The following is a 22999-nucleotide window of genomic DNA, read 5'->3' as shown; positions in this document are numbered from 1 at the left end:
ACCTAACCTAACCTAACCTAGCTTTTTTTGGCTACCTAACCTAACCTTACCTATAAATATAGGTTAGGTTAGGTTAGGTAGGGTTGGTTAGGTTCGGTCATATATCTACGTTAATTTTAACTCCAATAAAAAAAAATTGACCTCATACATAGAGAAAAGGGTTGCTTTATCATTTCATAAGAAAAAAATTATAGTAAATATATTAATTCAGGAAAACTTGGCTTATTAGGCAAATCGGGCCTTGAATAGTAGGCTGAGAAGTGAGTTCTGGCTACTAGGTACGACATATATATATATATATATATATATATATATATATATATATATATATATATATATATATATATATATATATATATATATATATATATATATATATATATATATATATATATATATATATATATATATATATATATATATATATATATATATATATATATATATATATATATATATATATATATATATATATATATATATATATATGCAATTGACGATCACAAAACACTGATCATTTTATGCGGAAAATCCACAGAGAAATATGAAAGGAGGTGAACGTTTCGGCTTTGTTAAAGCCTTTGTCAACACCAGACTGACTAAGGAGAAGGGAGAAGGGGAGGATATATAGGCCGACACCTGACCAACCCATCCCTAGGGTTGGTCAGGTGTAATTAACCAAAAAAGGTATAGCTTAGCTTAGAATGGTTAAAGAGGATTAAGCGGTCAGAGAATAAGGATGAAAGATTAAAGAAAAGCCTCATGAACACACAATATATGAATATACAATTATAATGAGACATTGTAAGCCTCTCTATCAAAGTTGTTTCTTAAACTGTTGTGCAATATTATAACTTAAAAATGGATCAAGTTTGTACATTCCAGTACTAACATTAAGAAGATTTGGACACTGACTGATTAGAGCAGACTCAATCAAATTCCGTTCCACGAAATCCCCACAATTGGTAATGCTTTTTGCCCCATTCCAGTTAATATTGTGATCGCATAAACTCGTATGTAGATACAATGCATTAGACGTTTGGGTAGTTCTTATACTATAAGCAGTATTATAGTATAAGCAGTATAGCAGTAAGCAGAAAATCTCTGTGGATTTTCCGCATATATATATATATATATATATATATATATATATGTCGTACCTAGTAGCCAGAACGCACTTCTCAGCCTACTATGCAAGGCCCGATTTGCCTAATAAGCCAAGTTTTCATGAAATAATTGTTTTTCGACAACCTAACCTACCTAACCTAACCTAACCTAACTTTTTCGGCTACCTAACCTAACCTAGCCTATAAAGATAGGTTAGGTTAGGTTAGGTAGGGTCGGTTAGGTTTGGTCATATATGTACGTTAATTTTAACTCCAATAAAAAAAAATTGACCTCATTCATAATGAAATGGGTAGCTTTATCATTTTATAAGAAAAAAATTAGAGAAAATATATTAATTTAGGAAAACTTGGCTTATTAGGCAAATCGGGCCTTGCATAGTAGGCTGAGAAGTGAGTTCTGGCTACTAGGTACGACATATATATATATATATATATATATATATATATATATATATATATATATATATATGTCGTACCTAGTAGCCAGAACTCACTTTTTGGCCTACAATGCAAGGCCCGATTTGCATAATAAGCCAAGTTTTCCTGAATTAATATATTTTTTCTAATTTTTTTCTTATGAAATGATAAAGCTACCCATTTCATTATGTATGAGGTCAATTTTTTTTTATTGGAGTTAAAATTAACGTAGATATATGACCGAACCTAACCAACCCTACCTAACCTAACCTAACCTATCTTTATAGGTTAGGTTTGGTTTGGTAGCCGAAAAAGTTAGGTTAGGTTAGGTTAGGTAGGTTAGGTAGTCGAAAAACAAATAATTCAGGAAAACTTGGCTTATTAGGCAAATCGGGCCTTGCATAGTAGGCTGAGAAGTGCGTTCTGGCTACTAGGTACGACATATATATATATATATATATATATATATATATATATATATATATATATATGTCGTACCTAGTAGCCAGAACGCACTTCTCAGCCTACTATGCAAGGCCCGATTTGCCTAATAAGCCAAGTTTTCATGAATTAATTTGTTTTCGACTACCTAACCTAACCTAACCTAACTTTTTCGGATACATAACCTAACCTAACCTATAAAGATAGGTTAGGTTAGGTTAGGTAGGGTTGGTTAGGTTCGGTCATATATCTACGTTAATTTTAACTCCAATAAAAAAAAATTGACCTCATGCATAATGAAATGGGTAGCTTTATCATTTCATAAGGAAAAAATTAGAGAAAATATATTAATTCAGGAAAACTTGGCTTATTAGGCAAATCGGGCCTTGCATAGTAGGCTGAGAAGTGCGTTCTGGCTACTAGGTACGACATATATATATATGTATATATATATATATATATATATATATATATATATATATATATATATATATATATATATATATATATATATATATATATAAACATGTCAATATATGTCAATCAACAGCCAATTAATGCACAACTATATTCTACCCACCTCAAGACTCCGCTCCAATATAGAAGCATCAAGATATATGGACCAATAGTCTTTCTACATACACTTCTATTCAATACCCATTGTTTCGTGTTCTGTCTTGTGTTGATGAAATTAATACCCTATTAATGCCACCTCTTGTTCTGTCTTGTGTTGATGAAATTAATACCCTATTAATGCCACCTCACCCCATCCACCTCACTAATATATATATATATATATATATATATATATATATATATATATATATATATATATATATATATATATATATATATATATATATATATATCTATATATATATATATATATATATATATATATATATATATATATATATATATATATATATATATATATATGTATATATATATATATATAGTCTCGTTAAATTGTACGATTTTTTTCCCCATCATAATTCTAATTGATTACCATTTTATATTCGATTCGATTACCATTAACACTCGATTAACACTCGAGATATCTGCAATTACCGTTCATTTAGTACAATTCAATTCACCTTTCTCCCCAGTTCAATAGCTCGCTGAGACATCAGCTCTCTAACTCCCGGTACCAGGCATACAGTTCTCACACGGACACACATCATACTGTAGTTAAAGCGTATCTCAGTGTCTTGCGATTTTTCTGGTGCAATAAATGAATAACACGATTAGTAATAAAATAGGCCACCTTACCCACGGGCCGCGTCACAAAGAGCCCAAAGCATCATAAACAGGTATACAAATAGGAAGGACACAAGGGCAGGAGCATGAGAGCAAGGACACATTGGCAGGTAAACAAATAACGGGACCCCATGGGCAGGTAAACAAATAACGAGACCTCATTGGCAGGTATATAAATAGTAGTTTCTAGTGTGCAAAATTGCGTGTAGTGTTAGCTCAGTAAGCCATTACCCCACGCCAGAGCGCATGCAGACTATTCATGAGAACTGCTTGGGCACCAGATCGGTGTCTCCAGAATTCCTGATGGACTCAGTAGGGTCCCAGGCTGAATAGCTTTTAGCACGTCTTGGCAAAGGGGTATGGCGCACGGCTGGTGTCTACTAGGTCGGTGGGTAAATCCCGCTTGGCTTAAAAAAAAAAAATTCTAATTGATTACCATTTTATATTCGATTCGATTACCATTAACACTCGATTAACACTCGAGATATCTGCAATTACCGTTCATTTAGTACAATTCAATTCACCTTTCTCCCCAGTTCAATAGCTCGCTGAGACATCAGCTCTCTAACTCCCGGTACCAGGCATACAGTTCTCACACGGACACACATCATACTGTAGTTAAAGCGTATCTCAGTGTCTTGCGATTTTTCTGGTGCAATAAATGAATAACACGATTAGTAATAAAATAGGCCACCTTACCCACGGGCCGCGTCACAAAGAGCCCAAAGCATCATAAACAGGTATACAAATAGGAAGGACACAAGGGCAGGAGCATGAGAGCAAGGACACATTGGCAGGTAAACAAATAACGGGACCCCATGGGCAGGTAAACAAATAACGAGACCTCATTGGCAGGTATATAAATAGTAGTTTCTAGTGTGCAAAATTGCGTGTAGTGTTAGCTCAGTAAGCCATTACCCCACGCCAGAGCGCATGCAGACTATTCATGAGAACTGCTTGGGCACCAGATCGGTGTCTCCAGAATTCCTGATGGACTCAGTAGGGTCCCAGGCTGAATAGCTTTTAGCACGTCTTGGCAAAGGGGTATGGCGCACGGCTGGTGTCTACTAGGTCGGTGGGTAAATCCCGCTTGGCTTAAAAAAAATTTCGCATTATTATTGTTATTATTATCATTATTTTGTCATTACTATTAATATTATGAAATTTATTTGTAATAATTGTTTACGTAGGAGAGAGAGATAGATAGATAGATAGATAGAGAGAAAGAGAGAGAGAGAGAGAGAGAGAGAGAGAGAGAGAGAGAGAGAGAGAGAGAGAGAGAGAGAGAGAGAGAGAGAGAGAGAGAGAGAGAGAGAGAGAGAGAGAGAGAGAGAGAGAGAGAGAGAGAGAGAGAGAGAGAGAGAGAGAGAGAGAGAGAGAGAGAGAGAGAGAGATATCCTTATCCGTGTTCAGAGTACACTCATGAAATAAATGAGTCACTAGGAGCAGGCTTTTGCTTGCAGTTTCACTGGGTAAGTCATTTTACAGCCGTTATGAACCCTAGTACTAGTTTAAAAATAGAGAAGCAGGGAGACAAGGAAAAGTTTATAGATGCTAGCATATATTATAGCTTACCATCTCCTCCCTCTCTCTCTTTGATATGTACACATAGAGGACTGACCTGCTGTGGAGGCCGCAGTAGAGGCCACTGGAGAGGCAGTCTGCGGCAGGACACCCGGGGTAACTGCCCTGGCCGAGGACGCTGCCGCCCAGGTCCACCAGCTGCTGGAACAACACACAACAGTTTGCAGGCGAGAGTTCTCCACCCACACGGCCAGGCTCCAGCCCAACTCCCTCCTTCCCTAAAATCATTTGATATAATATATCTCTAAAAGAGAATGTGTGTGTGATGGTCCACAGCAGATGTCTGGTGCTAACCTCAGCCATCTCTTCTGAATACTCATTGATGGTAGGTGCACGACTATCATGGGCTGGTAGAGGTTGGCCCTAAGGTCCCCCTTTAATATGATCGGTTCCCAGCGACTCCCAGCGACTCGTTTGAAGTCAAACAGGGGTTTTGTGTTTCTAAATAGTACCCCAACATAACCACAACGTTTTGACAAGGTTGTAACAAAGTAAACAAAACGATGTGCTTACATTTTGTGCTGGGTGAATTTATTCCATGTTCCCAGAGAGAGAGAGAGAGAGACAGGAGGTGGAGAAGGGGTAAAATGGGAAAAGGAAGAGAGGGGGAATAGGTAGGAGACAGTTGAGAGGGATAAGAGGGATAAGAAAGAAGAGAGTAAAGAGGGAGATAAGTGGTTAGGGGGAAGATAGGGTAAACCTGAGATGAGGGAGGCTGTGGGGAAGAGAGGCAGGAGGCGTTAAGGGAAGATATGAAAGACAGAAAAAAGGAGAAGGGAATGGGTAAAGGAGAGTAGAGAGGGAGAATGGGAGGAGGCAGAGGAGGGATGGGGAAGAAAGGGACAGACGGAAGAGGCTGAAGATTTGGCGAGGAGGGAGAGACTCTGTCATTGCCCGATACTCCATCTAGTGCTAAATATATGAATGTAATTGAACTTTCATTCACACACACCAAATTGACAAAGAGGAATTCCTGACACCAGCAACTTCAAGAACAAGAGGTGACAGATTCAAGCTAAGGAAACAAAGGGGCCAAAAATATTAGAAAGCTATATTTTGCAAACAGAGAGGTAGACGGTTGGAATAAGTTAAGTGCGAAAGTTGCAGAAGCCAAAACCGTCAGTAGTTTCAAAGCGTTATATGACAGTACTTTGAAGACGGGACACCACGAGCATAGCCCTCATCCTGTAACTACACTTAGGTAATGAACACACATAGCAGAGACAGTATATAGATCTCATGCATTAACACACACAAAAGGATAAAGTTTGTTACTCCACTAGAAGTCTTCCAGAAATGAAAAGGATATACAAAAAAGGATAGACTAAAAAACTGAACATCACAACACTGGACAAATCACAGAGTAACCATAATCACCACATTCGAGACACCATCAATTACCATGTAAGGAAGAGAACGAAGGGACGTAAATGGAAAATGGAAGCCGAGATGAGCAAAACAAACATAAAAAGGAAATATTAAAAAAAAAATTGAAGTAAACATGAATTAATAACGAGCCAAAATTGATTAAATCGAAAAGCAAGTTATGATTACAAGAAGTAACCTCTTAAAATATATCAAATTATAAAAACGAAATTGTTATCAGAAACATTTGATATAATATGAATATATTAAAACAAAGTTTTTGGGAGTTCTATCTGTTAGATTTGTAATGTAATTGTAAAACTTCACTTGTGTGTTTTAGGCAAGTTAGTGCATTAAGCACAGACACAGTGTTCTCCCATATTAACAGGGACTTTATGAAAGAATGTGAGTGACCTCTCTCTAGCTCTAGTTGCCCTTGGGAGGTGGTGATCTTTGGGGGGTTTTAATACCCCGAAATTACCATCTCTTTTAAGGGTCTGAGTTTGGTGCAGTGGGTTAAAGGGGTACCTGCTATGCCAGTTGCTGTGAGGCTTTTGTGCTGGCTAGGGTTCGAGTCTCCTGATGGGAAAGTGTTGTAAAACTTCACTTGCATGTTTTAGGCAAGTTAGTGCATATATATTATATATATATATATATATATATATATATATATATATATATATATATATATATATATATATATATATATATATATATATATTTATATATTTATATATATTTATATATATATACATATATATATATATATATATATATATATATATATATATATATAAATATATATATATATATATATATATATATATATATATATATATATATATATATATATATATATATATATATATATATATATATATATATATATATATATTGGTGTATACTGGCAGCAGGTTTTCTTTCAAACATGTTTCATTGAATATGACCGCATATTCTGTATTTATTATTTTCTGGTTTAGGGCTTCTATCCCTCTAACTATTTTCTTAGCATCAGGGCTTAATTGAAATAGGAGTTCTCCAAAACTCATTTTCGTACTATTAAGGTGAAGAAAAGAAGTGATTTACTATAGAGTGTATTACACTTATTTGTATAATTTGCACGACGTTTCGAACCTCCATGGTTCATTCTCAAGTGAACAGATCTTACAATACTAGTTGATTTTATACCCGCATTAGGTCAGGTGATAATACAATGAAGGTGAAAACATGGGGGGATACATAAGGGATAAACATAGGGGCTGCAGAAGGCTTATTGGCCCATACGAGGCATCTCCTATCTAAACACAAAGATTAATCCAGTGTAATTGGCCTGTTATGTTGGACATTGTCTTCTGTGTTGGCATCGATATGTTCTTGTCTTGTCCTTACTCTCATGGTGGGTAGAGTAAATAGTTCCGTGATTTGGGTGTTCATGGTAGGTCGCTCTATTCTTATGTGAATTGCCTCAAGAATTTGTAATATATATATATATATATATATATATATATATATATATATATATATATTTACTGCTACTACAGTGCCTCTCACCTGGCCGTTGACTCTGAGGTTCCGGAGACAGCCATAGAAAGGTGGGAAACTCCCTTGTAAAGTGTTTGCTGGTAGAGGGTGAGACAGTCCACCCACTTGTAGCGGTCCACTTGTGTTGAGGACGCGGGCGGCACGAGGCAGTCTGGCCGCCCCTCTACAAGTGTGGGCGTCGGGATGGGTGTTCGTCTTGGAGTGGTTGTGGGCGGGGGTGGAGGGCGGCGGCGTTGGTACGTCGTCCGGTCCGTTGCCCGTGCATAAGTCCACAATCATTTCCACCAACTGAGAGAGAGAGTGGGAGAGAACGAGCGAAGAGAGATGAAGGAGATGGAGAAATGAAACAGGATGGAGAAGGAGAAGAAGGGACGAGCAAGGGAAGAAAAGTAGTAGACAGGGTAATGAGAGAAGATAAATTGCATGAGGGATCGGAAGATAAGAGTGGGTGAAGAAAAAGAATTAAGAGAAGAGAAGGAAGCGTGAATGGGGAGGATGAGAAGGTGGGAGAGCACAAATTGGGAAAGGAGAATAACCCGCGATTAATGTTTTGATGTAAATGGTGTTGGGTGAGTATTTTACACACTTCTGAACTATTAGTAATTATCACCTGACGAGTAGCTGTCTCCCGAACACTGAATTATAATCGTACTTTGTTGAACAATAGATGACTATCTCTCTGCTGAACAAAAATTAACTTTCATACTCCTATAAGTATTGTGAGAGTTGACATTCAAACCTGAAAAATTCAAATATTGCATACTACCCTGAATAATATATATCATACCAGTTTAAACATTGAATACCTATCATATATGCCTGAACAAAATATATAAAGATCATACTCTCCTGAACCACGAAGAGTATAACTCACTCTATCTCCAAAAAATATCTAGTACCTTTCATTAATCTTGAACACTGAATAATGAATTATCATGAAAGAAAAAACCTGATCTCGTGTATCTTTAAACATCATGGGAAAGCAAGTTGCGATATGAAATTTTCAGAAATGTACATATTTCATTACGAAATTAACACGAGAAAATTAACATTTTGTGAAAACTTTGTTTTATAGTAAAGGAAATCTGTAAAAGGAGGAACTGGAACTATAATGATACAAACATGACGTGCAACTTCCAACTAGAGTGCATCCCAGTGATAGTTATTAGCTATGTTCTGACGCTGAGGTAATGGTCCTAGTAACACTGCTGGATTATGCTGAGGGTGCCGGGGTAATGGTTCAGTGACAAGACAACAAAGGAAGCCAATACATCGAGTACCGAAACTAATACGCAGAAAGTTGTACAGAACTGAACATTTTTTTCTAATAAACAGCCCTTCAATACAATGACTCGAATAACTCGAGACAAAACGCAACAAACTCTTTTCATGTGTTAGAGGTTGAGTTCACAGATGATTTTATTAATACACACAAACACACACACACACACATATATATATATATATATATATATACATATATATATATATACATATATATATATATATATATATATACATATATATATATATATATATATATATATATATATATATATATATATATATATATATATATATATATATATATATATATATATATATATGTGTGTGTATATCACGAAAATAAACACGTGATTAAGAATGTGACAATGTCAGACCACGGAGGAAAAATGAAACAGGAAATTTCCTTAAGTACTTTCGTATATTAAATACATCTTCAGAAGGTCATTTTCCAGATCGAGTGATGGGTATAAATAGGCAGGAGAGAGTGGTGAAGTAAGGTGAGGTACAATACTTGGACAACGCAGACGGCCCATTGGCCCATCAGATGCACCCAATTGGCCCATCCGATGTAGCCCAATGGCCCATCTGATACAGCAGACATACAAGCATAATACATAGGTAATTATAACATAAAGAGGTAAATATATACAATAAATTAAAGGAAATTTAAGGAAATTTCCTGTTTCATTTTTCCTCCGTGGTCTGACATTGTCATATATATATATATATATATATATATATATATATATATATATATATATATATATATATATATATATATATATATATATATATATATATATATATATATATATATATATATATATATATATATATATATATATATATATATATATATATATAGACCTAAAGAGGATGGAAGAGAGAATTGGGGACTTGGACTCCCACGATGCCCTCTACCTTCTCACAAAGTGCCTTACCTTGCCCAGGCTAACATACTTCTTAAGGTGTGCACCAACTTTTGGCAACCCACTTCTACATCAATATGATGAGCTCCTCAGGTCAATATTCAGGAAGGCGCTCAACCTAGATTTAGATGACAGTCAGTGGGACCAAGCAACACTACCAGTGAGACTTGGAGGGATAGGCATACGAAAGGCAACTGAGGTAGCACTTCCATCATTCTTATCCTCATGTACAGCAGCCAACGAATTGGTAGGGCAGATCCTACCAGAGCGTATGAGAGAGACAGCGGGAACTCATGATCAAACGTTCATCGAAGCAGCCAGACAATGGGACACCATTGCACACCCTCAACCCCGACCACAAGTCCCAAAAGACCACAAGCAGGCCCACTGGGAAAGCCCCATAATGGAAAAGACTGTCACAGCAATGATTGACAACGCTGAGGCTGAAAACAAAGCCCGCCTCCTAGCGGTAACAGCACCCCACGCCGGGGATTTTTTATTTGCTGTGCCCAATGTAGCCCTGGGAACTCTCCTCAGTCATGACGCTCTCCGCATTGCAGTTGCCCTTCGCCTTGCCGCCCCCATCCTCACCGAACATAGGTGCATCTGCGGAACTGCGATGGCAGACCAATATGGTTGTCATGGTCTGGTATGTCGTAAATCACAGGGTAAAATTGCAAGACATGAAGAAGTCAACGACATCATCAAGAGGAGCCTCGCCACAGCCCGCTGCCCGGCACAAAGAGAACCACACTTATCCAGACCTAACGACCCTCAGAAGCGCCCTGATGGGGTCACCTTGCTACCTTGGAATGATGGTAAGCAAGTGGTATGGGACTACACGTGCGCTGCCACACTGGCCAGTACCTACCTCCACTACAGCACACGTGATAGCGGTGGTGCTGCTTCTTTCAGGGAATCGCAGAAAATTATTAAATACAGAGGTCTAGCACACTGCTACAGCTTTGTTCCGATCGGCTCGGAGACCCTCGGTTCGTAAGGAAAATGTGCATTGAAGTTCCTGAAGGAATTGGGGGACAAATTGATCAGCCCTACAAAAGACCAGAGAGCAAAAAGTTTCTTGTTCCAGCGCCTCAGTGTTGCGATTCAGAGGGGAAATGCCTGTTGCGTCTTGAGCACTAGTCCAACTTCAGAGGAATTCAAAGAAGTGTTTGACTTGCAACAATGATCGAACCCGTCTGTGACATTCAACAATGTTTCCCATTGTTGTGTTTTTCAAGAGATCCATAACCTTTGAGCACCTTTTTGCATTGTTATTTTTGTGTCGACCCATGTATATCTTGTGACCATCAAGTGCATAATAAAGCACAAAAAATAAAAAAGGAAGGGGGTGGTAGGAGAAAAGCACACAGAAACTGTATTGGAGGGGATCTAAACATTCCCTCTAATGCGTTATGCGTGGTTTCCTCCGAGGCTATGGGTCCCCCTTCTTCCAGCTAGAGGTGGTACTCCCTTCCATATATTATATATATATATATATATATATATATATATATATATATATATATATATATATATATGCGAACAAGCCTGAATGGTCCCCAGGACTATATGCGAATGAAAACTCACACCCCAGAAGTGACTCGAACCCATACTCCCAGGAGCAACGCAACTGGTAACTACAGGGCGCCTTAATCCACTTGACCATCACGGCCGTCAAAAGGAAGTGATAGCCAAGGCGATTTGAGCCACTTCCCCGACGGCAACTCGGATGGTAATCTTGGGCATAGCATTTCACCAAATCACCTCATTCTTTGGGGCACACGTGAGGAACACAAATGCGAACAAGCCTGAATGGTCCCCAGGACTATATGCGAATGAAAACTCACACCCCAGAAGTGACTCGAACCCATACTCTCAGGAGCAACGCAACTGGTAACTACAGGGCGCCTTAATCCACTTGACCATCACAGCCGTCAAAAGGAAGTGATAGCCAAGGCTATTTGAGCCACTTCCCCGACGGCAACTCGGATGGTAATCTTGGGCATAGCATTTCACCAAATCACCTCATTCTTTGGGGCACACGTGAGGAACACAAATGCGAACAAGCCTGAATGGTCCCCAGGACTATATGCGAATGAAAACTCACACCCCAGAAGTGACTTGAACCCATACTCCCAGGAGCAACGCAACTGGTAACTACAGGGCGCTTTAATCCACTTGACCATCACGGCCGTCAAAAGGAAGTGATAGCCAAGGCTATTTGAGCCACTTCCCCGACGGTAACTCGGATGGTAATCTTGGGCATAGCATTTCACCAAATCACCTCATTCTTTGGGGCACACGTGAGGAACACAAATGCGAACAAGCCTGAAAGGTCCCCAGGACTATATGCGAATGAAAACTCAAACTCCAGAAGTGACTCAAACCCATACTCCCAGGAGCAACGCAACTGGTAACCACAGGGCGCCTTAATCCACTTGACCATCACGGCCGTCAAAAGGAAGTGATAGCCAAGGCTATTTGAGCCACTTCCCCGATGGCAACTCGGATGGTAATCTTGGGCATAGCATTTCACCAAATCACCTCATTCTTTGGGGCACACGTGAGGAACACAAATGCGAACAAGCCTGAATGGTCCCCAGGACTATATGCAAATGAAAACTCACACCCCAGAAGTGACTCGAACCCATACTCCCAGGAGCAACGCAACTGGTAACTACAGGGCTCCTTAATCCACTTGACCATCACGGCCGTCAAAAGGAAGTGATAGGAATGAGGTGATTTGGTGGATTTGGACCCCAAAGAATGAGGTGATTTTGTGAAATGCTATGCCCAAGATTACCATCCGAGTTGCCGTCGGGGAAGTGGCTCAAATAGCCTTGGCTATCACTTCTTTTTGACGGCCGTGATGGTCAAGTGGATTAAGGCGCCTTGTAGTTACCAGTTGCATTGCTCCTGGGAGTATGGGTTCGAGTCACTTCTGGGGTGTGAGTTTTCATTCACATATAGTCCTGGGGACCATTCAGGCTTGTTCGCATTTGTGTTCCTCAGGGGTGCCCCAAAGAATGAGGTGATTTGGTGAAATGCTATGCCCAAGATTACCATCCGAGTTGCCGTCGGGGAAGTGGCTCAAATAGCCATGGCTATCACTTCCTTTTGACGGCCGTGATGGTCAAGTGGATTACGGCGCCCTGTAGTTACCAGTTGCGTTGCTCCTGGGAGTATGGGTTCGAGTCACTTCTGGGGTGTGAGTTTTCATTCATATATATATATATATATATATATATATATATATATATATATATATATATATATATATATATATATATATATATATATGTCGTACCTAGTAGCCAGAACGCACTTCTCAGCCTACTATGCAAGGCCCATTTTGCCTAATAAGCCAAGTTTTCATGAATTAATTGTTTTTCGACTACTAACCTACCTAACCTAACCTAACTTTTTCGGCTACCTAACCTAACCTAACCTAACCTATAAAGATAGGTTAGGTTAGGTTAGGTAGGGTTGGTTAGGTTCGGTCATATATCTACGTTAATTTTAACTCCAATAACAAATAATTGACCTCATACATAATGAAATGGGTAGCTTTATCATTTCATAAGAAAAAATTAGAGAAAATATATTAATTCATGAAAACTTGGCTTATTAGGCAAATCGAGCCTTGCATAGTAGGCTGAGACGTGCGTTCTGGTTACTAGGTACGACATATATATATATATATATATATATATATATATATATATATATATATATATATATGTCGTACCTAGTAGCCAGAACTCACTTCTCAGCCTACTATGCAAGGCCCGATTTGCCTAATAAGCCAAGTTTTCATGAATTAATTGGTTTTCGACTACCTAACCTACCTAACCTAACCTAACCTAACTTTTTCGGCTACCTAACCTAACCTAACCTATAAAGATAGGTTAGGTTAGGTTAGGTAGGGTTGGTTAGGTTTGGTCATATATCTACGTTAATTTAAACTCCAATAAAAAAAATTGACCTCATACATAATGAAATGGTTTGATTTATCATTTCATAAGAAAAAAATTAGAGAAAATATATTAATTCAGGAAAACTTGGCTTATTACGCAAATCGGGCCTTGCATAGTAGGCCGATAAGTGCGTTCTGGCTATTAGGTACGACATATATATATATATATATATATATATATATATATATATATATATATATATATATATATATATATATATATATATATATATATATATATATATATATATATATATATGCTTATATATTGTAATTATATTTTTAATTTCCATTTAAGAGCCCAGTTATGACCCATTGCATCGTTTTGAATAACGTCAACCTATGATTATTGGTTTGGAGAAATAAGGCAGAATTAGGCAAGAAGGCAGACGCTACGTAATCAACTACTGGACGAACGGCATTTAAGTCAAACATTCTTGACACTGTCTCACACTTGTAAATGGGAACCCGTGGTTGAATTTATTTTAGATTTTGTTTTCTCCTTTAGATATTGAATTCTTGTTGAATATATGTTTAGAATCTATCCTGACTCAAAGACATTAATACTGTTTAAACCACTGCAGGTTATTGTCTTGAATGCATAGGAGTAGCAAGTATCAATAAATAAATGCCTTGACTATGCAATATTAATGTAGTCAGTAATTGACACTAAGTGTCCTAACAAGAACTTTCCAACTCCTCTTCTTGGAAGAATGCCTCAAATTACTTGGATTCCTTCCTTGTTTTTGCTTAATTGTGTGGGCTGTCCCACACATTTGAATCTGGGTATCACACATTTTTAACATTATCGTGACCTGTCGACACTAGTCAGGTGATTAACAACATGAGATTTGTTATGATAATGAATGATATGAAATAATGATAATATTTACCACTACAATGGAAGTCGCAACGATATTGGTCACAACAATCATTTGGATTTCAAAATCAATACCTATAGTCCAAAGTCTCTGCTCTACATCCTCACTCCTCACCTCGTCTTTCCATATAAGGTCGATCCTGTGCCAGGTGTTGTCTGCCAGGGAGTAGGAGGCGTTGAGGTCGAGGGTGACAGGGCCGCCCCCCAGGTCCAGCAGGAGAGACGGACGGCCCTGACGCAGCTCCAGCAGCAACAGGTCCCTAGCGGTGTTCTCTTCGGTCCCTGGTGTTGGTGCCCCCTGGTCCGGTCCTGAGTACAGCAGCGTGGCCGCAATGGATCTGGTCAGCACCTCCAGACTCAGGTGGACTTCTGCACAAGGCGGGATGGGCGGCACCCACGCCCATGCGCCCACTGTAACCACCTCGTCTTCACTAGTTCCCAAGTCTGACCCTCCACCGTCGTCCTCGAAGTGCCTAACGATCACTTTACAGCGAGAACCCCAGGTGCCGTGAGGACAGATGCATCTGAGGAACGTATCGTCCAAAAAGAACCCAGGAAATAACCTCACAATGCTCTGCAGATAAATATTCCTAATTGTTAAATTCTAGTCCAACACCAGACTAAGGAGCTCGCTAATCAGGGCTCAGTTAACCTGGACCTCTGTGTAATCCTAACAATTGACTCCTTTAAGTTTTTGTTTGCCAAACTTCACCAAACTAGGACACAAATCCGTGTTATTGGGAGTCTCGGCCAAGTTATGAATGTTTAAGGGCCTTCAACCAGTGTAGCCTGAGCAGCTGGCAGTTAAAATTGACCTTGTCAAGCACATGTGCAGTAATTTGTGTGTTGGGTTGTCTCAATAAACGAACATGAATAAATAAAATATTTTACCTAATATATCAATAATTGCATAATTGTTACTATATATATATATATATATATATATATATATATATATATATATATATATGTCGTACCTAGTAGCCAGAACTCACTTCTCAGCCTACTATGCGAGGCCCGATTTGCCTAATAAGCCAAGTTTTACTGAATTAATATATTTTCTCTAATTTTTTTCTTATGAAATGATAAAGCTACCCATTTCATTATGTATGAGGTTAATTTTTTTTTATTGGAGTTAAAATTAACGTAGATATATGACCGAACCTAACCAACCCTACCTAACCTAACCTAACCTATCTTTATAGGTTAGGTTAGGTTAGGTAGCCGAAAACGTTAGGTTAGGTTAGGTTAGGTAGGTTAGGTTGTCGAAAAAACATTAATTCATGAAAACTAGGCTTATTAGGCAAATCGGGCCATGCATAGTAGGCTGAGAAGTGAGTTCTGGCTACTAGGTACGACATATATATATATATATATATATATATATATATATATATATATATATATATATATATATATATATATATATATATATATATATATATATTTTATTAAATATGACCGAAAAAGTAAGATTAATAATTCTAACACGAATTTTCTCAATCTTTCGTACATTATGCTTCACTGTTGGAGGTAAATCAAAAATCACTTCTCCAAAATTCATTTTTATTTCTAGTCTGACGCGACACGGGCGCGTTTCGTAAAACTTATTACATTTTCAAAGACTTCACAAATACACAACTGATTAGAACTTGCATTTCCCTGATTTTATATCTACATTTGAGTGAGGTGGGAAGGGTGATGTGGCATTACATTTGAGTGAGGTGGGAAGGATGATGTGGCATTAGAGGATATTAATAGGGTATTAAAAGTATCAACACAAGACAGAACACGAAACAATGGATATTGAATAGAAGTGTTTGTAGAAAGCCTATTGGTCCATATTTCTTGATGCTTCTATATTGGAGCGGAGTCTTGAGGTGGGTAGAATATAGTTGTGCAATAATTGGCTGTTGATTGCTGGTGTTGACTTCTTGATGTGTAGTGCCTCGCAAACGTCAAGCCGCCTGCTATCGCTGTATCTATCGATGATTTCTGTGTTGTTTACTAGGATTTCTCTGGCGATGGTTTGGTTATGGGAAGAGATTATATGTTCCTTAATGGAGCCCTGTTGTTTATGCATCGTTAAACGCCTAGAAAGAGATGTTGTTGTCTTGCCTATATACTGGGTTTTTTGGAGCTTACAGTCCCCAAGTGGGCATTTGAAGGCATAGACGACGTTAGTCTCTTTTAAAGCGTTCTGTTTCGTGTCTGGAGAGTTTCTCATGAGTAGGCTGGCCGTTTTTCTGGTTTTATAGTAAATCGTCAGTTGTATCCTCTGATTTTTGTCTGTAGGGATAACGTTTCTATTAACAATATCTTTCAGGACCCTTTCCTCTGTTTTATGAGCTGTGGAAAAGAAGTTCCTGTAAAATAGTCTAATAGGGGGTATAGGTGTTGTGTTAGTTGTCTCTTCGGAGGTTGCATGGCTTTTCACTTTCCTTCTTATGATGTCTTCGATGAAACCATTGGAGAAGCCGTTATTGACTAGAACCTGCCTTACCCTACAGAGTTCTTCGTCGACTTGCTTCCATTCTGAGCTGTGGCTGAGAGCACGGTCGACGTATGCGTTAACAACACTCCTCTTGTACCTGTCAGGGCAGTCGCTGTTGGCATTTAGGCACATTCCTATGTTTGTTTCCTTTGTGTAGACTGCAGTGTGGAAACCTCCGCCCTTTTCCATGACTGTTACATCTAGAAAAGGCAGCTTCCCATCCTTTTCCGTCTCGTAAGTGAAACGCAGCACGGAACTCTGCTCAAATGCCTCCTTCAGCTCCTGCAGATGTCTGACATCAGGTACCTGTGTAAAAATGTCGTCAACATACCTGCAGTATATGGCCGGTTTCAAGTTCATGTCGACTAAGACTTTTTGCTCGATGGTACCCATGTAGAAGTTTGCAAACAGGACACCTAGGGGAGAACCCATAGCGACCCCATCTACTTGCTTATACATATGCCCATCCGGGCTCAAGAAGGGTGCCTCTTTAGTACAAGCTTGGAGTAGTTTCCTCAGAATACTTTCTGGCATGTCAAGAGGAGTACAGGCTGGATCACGATACACTCTGTCGGCTATCATTCCGATTGTCTCGTCCACAGGTACGTTGGTAAACAGCGATTCTACGTCCAACGAGGCTCTTATCCCTGTGGCCCGTGCGCCCCGCAGTAAGTCCACAAATTCCTTTGGAGACTTCAGGCTGAAGGCGCAAGGAACATAAGGAGTCAGCAGGCCATTGAGTCGCTTTGCCAATCTGTACGTGGGTGTGGGTATCTGGCTAATGATTGGCCGAAGTGGGTTTCCAGGCTTGTGCGTCTTGACATTTCCATACGCATATCCAGGTTTATATTCCCCAATGATCTTTGGCAGGTGGAGTCCGGATTTCTTGGCGTTCACAGTTTCGATCAGTTTGTTGACCTTTGCTTTTAATTCGGCTGTAGTGTCCTTCGTTACCCTTTGGAACTTAGTTTGGTCAGAGAGTATGATGTTCATTTTCGCCAGATATTCGTCTTTTTTAAGAATGACATATATTGGCGACTTGTCACCTCTCCTGACAACTATCTCCTTGTTCTCACGAAGGCTTTTAGCTGCCGCTCTAAGCTCGGGGGACAGTATGGTGCTTCTGTAGTTGCCTCGATTCTTTCCTCCTTCTGCAATAAGTTCTGCTTGTAAGGTATCTTTGGTAGTGACCTTCTTTTGTGTCTCGAGGTCGAATATGTCGTCCAACAGAATTTCCAACTCCACTTTCCGGGCCATTTCACTCGGTCTGGACATAACATGACAGTTTATGCCCAGATTTAGGAGAGTGACTTGGTCCTCAGTGAGGTTAATTCCTGCAAGGTTCAGGAAGCCATCTCTTGGTCGTGGAATTGCCATAGGTCCTCCATATAATGTTGTTAGTTTCTTGATAATCCTTGTTTCAGTGCTGAGGTGATGTTGGTCTGTGAGGATGTCGAGGTGTTGTTCAATGCGGGTACGGATACTATGGTCGATGTTGCTATTTCTCCACTCGTTTGTAGCATGAAGTAGTTGCGTTTTTTTGTCTTTGATTTCATTCTCTGCCTTGTATATCTGATCACGAATCAGATCCTGGCGATATTTTATCGTGAAGGCTTGATTCCTTGCTGCTGGGTCGTGCACTTTAACATTAGTATATTTTGGTAGCAGTCTTTCCTGTAGACATATTTTATTAAATATGACCGAAAAAGTAAGATTAATAATTCTAACACGAATTTTCTCAATCATTCGTACATTATGCTTCACTGTTGGAGGTAAATCAAAAATCACTTCTCCAAAATTCATTTTTATTTCTAGTCTGACGCGACACGGGCGCGTTTCGTAAAACTTATTACATTTTCAAAGACTTCACAAATACACAACTGATTAGAACTTGCATTTCCCTGATTTTATATCTACATTTGAGTGAGGTGGGAAGGGTGATGTGGCATTACATTTGAGTGAGGTGGGAAGGATGATGTGGCATTAGAGGATATTAATAGGGTATTAAAAGTATCAACACAAGACAGAACACGAAACAATGGATATTGAATAGAAGTGTTTGTAGAAAGCCTATTGGTCCATATTTCTTGATGCTTCTATATTGGAGCGGAGTCTTGAGGTGGGTAGAATATAGTTGTGCAATAATTGGCTGTTGATTGCTGGTGTTGACTTCTTGATGTGTAGTGCCTCGCAAACGTCAAGCCGCCTGCTATCGCTGTATCTATCGATGATTTCTGTGTTGTTTACTAGGATTTCTCTGGCGATGGTTTGGTTATGGGAAGAGATTATATGTTCCTTAATGGAGCCCTGTTGTTTATGCATCGTTAAACGCCTAGAAAGAGATGTTGTTGTCTTGCCTATATACTGGGTTTTTTGGAGCTTACAGTCCCCAAGTGGGCATTTGAAGGCATAGACGACGTTAGTCTCTTTTAAAGCGTTCTGTTTCGTGTCTGGAGAGTTTCTCATGAGTAGGCTGGCCGTTTTTCTGGTTTTATAGTAAATCGTCAGTTGTATCCTCTGATTTTTGTCTGTAGGGATAACGTTTCTATTAACAATATCTTTCAGGACCCTTTCCTCTGTTTTATGAGCTGTGGAAAAGAAGTTCCTGTAAAATAGTCTAATAGGGGGTATAGGTGTTGTGTTAGTTGTCTCTTCGGAGGTTGCATGGCTTTTCACTTTCCTTCTTATGATGTCTTCGATGAAACCATTGGAGAAGCCGTTATTGACTAGAACCTGCCTTACCCTACAGAGTAGGGTAAGGCAGGTTATTGACTAGAACCTGCCTTACCCTATATATATATATATATATATATATATATATATATATATATATATATATATATATATATATATATATATATATATATATATATATATATATATATATATATATATATATATATATATATATATATATATATATATATATATCTATATATATATATATATATATAGTCTCTGCTGAAACACAGACGAATGCGCTGGCTCGGGCACGTTGTGCGAATGGGCGACGGCAGGATCCCCAAGGATCTCCTGTATGGAGAGCTGAGGCAGGGAAAGCGTCCAGTAGGCAAGCCCCAGCTACGGTACAAAGACGTATGCAAAAGGGACCTGAAAGCCATGGACGTCGATCTTGCTATATGGGAGACACTGGCTGCAGACCGTTCAGCCTGGAGGCAGTCTGTTCAACGAGGTCTCTCCAAGTTCGAGGAGTCACTTGCCAAGGAATCGGAGGCAAAGAGACAGAGAAGGAAAGCCGGTAACCAGGAAGACAGACCAGAATCGGACTTCGTTTGTGCTCGGTGTGGGATGGACTGCCACTCTCGGATTGGCCACATCAGTCACACCAGACGCTGCACCAGGATTGACAACTAGGGCGCAACTCCATAGTCTCCCGAGAATGAAGGATGCCTACTACTACTATATATATATATATATATATATATATATATATATATATATATATATATATATATATATATATATATATATATATATATATATATATATATATATATATATATATATTTAAATATGACCGAAAAAGTAAGATTAATAATTCTAACACGAATTTTCTCAATCTTTCGTACATTTCGTTTCACTGTTGGAGGTAAATCAAAAATCAATTCTCCAAAATTCATTTTTATTTCTAGTCTGACGCGACACGAGCGCGTTTCGTAAAACTTATTACATTTTCAAAGACTTTAGTTCACAAATACACAACTGAATAGAACTATATATATATATATATATATATATATATATATATATATATATATATATATATATATATATATATATATATATATGTTGTACCTAGTAGCCAGAACGTCGTACTCGGCCTTCTATGCAAGGCCCGATTTGCCTAATAAGCCAAGTTTTCCTTAATTTATATATTTTTCAAATTTTTTTCTTATGAAACGATATATCGGGCTATTTCATTATGTATAAGTTAATTTGTTTAAATTTGAGTTAAAACTAACTTAGATATATGACCGAACCTAACCAACCCTACCTAACTTAACCTAACCGATCTTAACCTAACCCAAACTAACATAACTAGGTCAATAATTTATGTTCTTTTGATAGTATAATAATAATAATTCAAATAAACCAATTGGAAACAATTTCTTGAAATAAAGAATATCACTTGGCCTATTAGGCAATTCGGGCCTTGCATTGTAGGCCGAGAAGTGTGTTCTGGCTACTAGGTACGACATATATATATATATATATATATATATATATATATATATATATATATATATATATATATATATATATATATATATATAGTCTCTGCTGAAACAGAGACGAATGCGCTGGCTCGGGCACGTTGTGCGAATGGGCGACGGCAGGATCCCCAAGGATCTCCTGTATGGAGAGCTGAGGCAGGGAAAGCGTCCAGTAGGCAAGCCCCAGCTACGGTACAAAGACGTATGCAAAAGGGACCTGAAAGCCATGGACGTCGATCTTGCTATATGGGAGACACTGGCTGCAGACCGTTCAGCCTGGAGGCAGTCTGTTCAACGAGGTCTCTCCAAGTTCGAGGAGTCACTTGCCAAGGAATCGGAGGCAAAGAGACAGAGAAGGAAAGCCGGTAACCAGGAAGACAGACCAGAATCGGACTTCGTTTGTGCTCGGTGTGGGATGGACTGCCACTCTCGGATTGGCCTCATCAGTCACACCAGACGCTGCACCAGGATTGACAACTAGGGCGCAACTCCATAGTCTCCCGAGAATGAAGGATGCCTACTACTACTATATATATATATATATATATATATATATATATATATATATATATATATATATATATATATATATATATATATATATATATATATATATATATATATATATATATATATATATATATATATATATATATATATATATATATGAAAATGAAAACTCACACCCCAGAAGTGACTCGAACCCATACTCCCAGAAGCAACGCAACTGGTAACTACAGGGCGCCTTAATCCGCTTGACCATCACGGCCGTCAAAAGGAAGTGATAGCCGAGGCTATTTGAGCCACTTCCCCGACGGCAACTCGGACGGTAATCTTGGGCATAGCATTTCACCAAATCACCTCATTCTTTGGGGCACACGTGAGGAACACAAATGCGAACAAGCCTGAATGGTCCCCAGGACTATATGCGAATGAAAACTCACACCCCAGAAGTGACTCGAACCCATACTCCCAGAAGCAACGCAACTGGTAACTACAGGGCGCCTTAATCCGCTTGACCATCACGGCCGTCAAAAGGAAGTGATAGCCGAGGCTATTTGAGCCACTTCCCCGACGGCAACTCGGACGGTAATCTTGGGCATAGCATTTCACCAAATCACCTCATTCTTTGGGGCACACGTGAGGAACACAAATGCGAACAAGCCTGAATGGTCCCCAGGACTATATGCGAATGAAAACTCACACCCCAGAAGTGACTCGAACCCATACTCCCAGAAGCAACGCAACTGGTAACTACAGGGCGCCTTAATCCGCTTGACCATCACGGCCGTCAAAAGGAAGTGATAGCCGAGGCTATTTGAGCCACTTCCCCGACGGCAACTCGGACGGTAATCTTGGGCATAGCATTTCACCAAATCACCTCATTCTTTGGGGCACACGTGAGGAACACAAATGCGAACAAGCCTGAATGGTCCCCAGGACTATATGCGAATGAAAA

The 22999-nt window shown here is 38.8% G+C and overlaps 1 protein-coding gene across 1 annotated transcript in view; it reads right to left on the bottom strand.

The window, feature by feature from the left end:
* The window catches only part of LOC123749975 (putative neural-cadherin 2), a 248062-nt gene that overhangs the window by 35079 nt on the left and 189984 nt on the right, over positions 1–22999 (bottom strand). The window contains exons 17-19 of the mRNA XM_069339741.1: positions 14927–15335; positions 7746–8024; positions 4867–4967 (exon numbers count right to left, since the gene is read on the bottom strand). Of these exons, the coding sequence (XP_069195842.1) occupies positions 4867–4967; positions 7746–8024; positions 14927–15335 (789 nt within the window). The remainder of the gene's footprint in view (positions 1–4866; positions 4968–7745; positions 8025–14926; positions 15336–22999) is intronic.

This window comes from Procambarus clarkii, chromosome 42, assembly GCF_040958095.1.
Source record: "Procambarus clarkii isolate CNS0578487 chromosome 42, FALCON_Pclarkii_2.0, whole genome shotgun sequence".
Classification (NCBI taxonomy): Eukaryota; Metazoa; Arthropoda; class Malacostraca; order Decapoda; family Cambaridae; genus Procambarus; species Procambarus clarkii.
The sequence above is the reverse complement of the archived record's forward strand: the minus strand, read 5'-3'. Positions and strand labels throughout refer to the sequence as shown.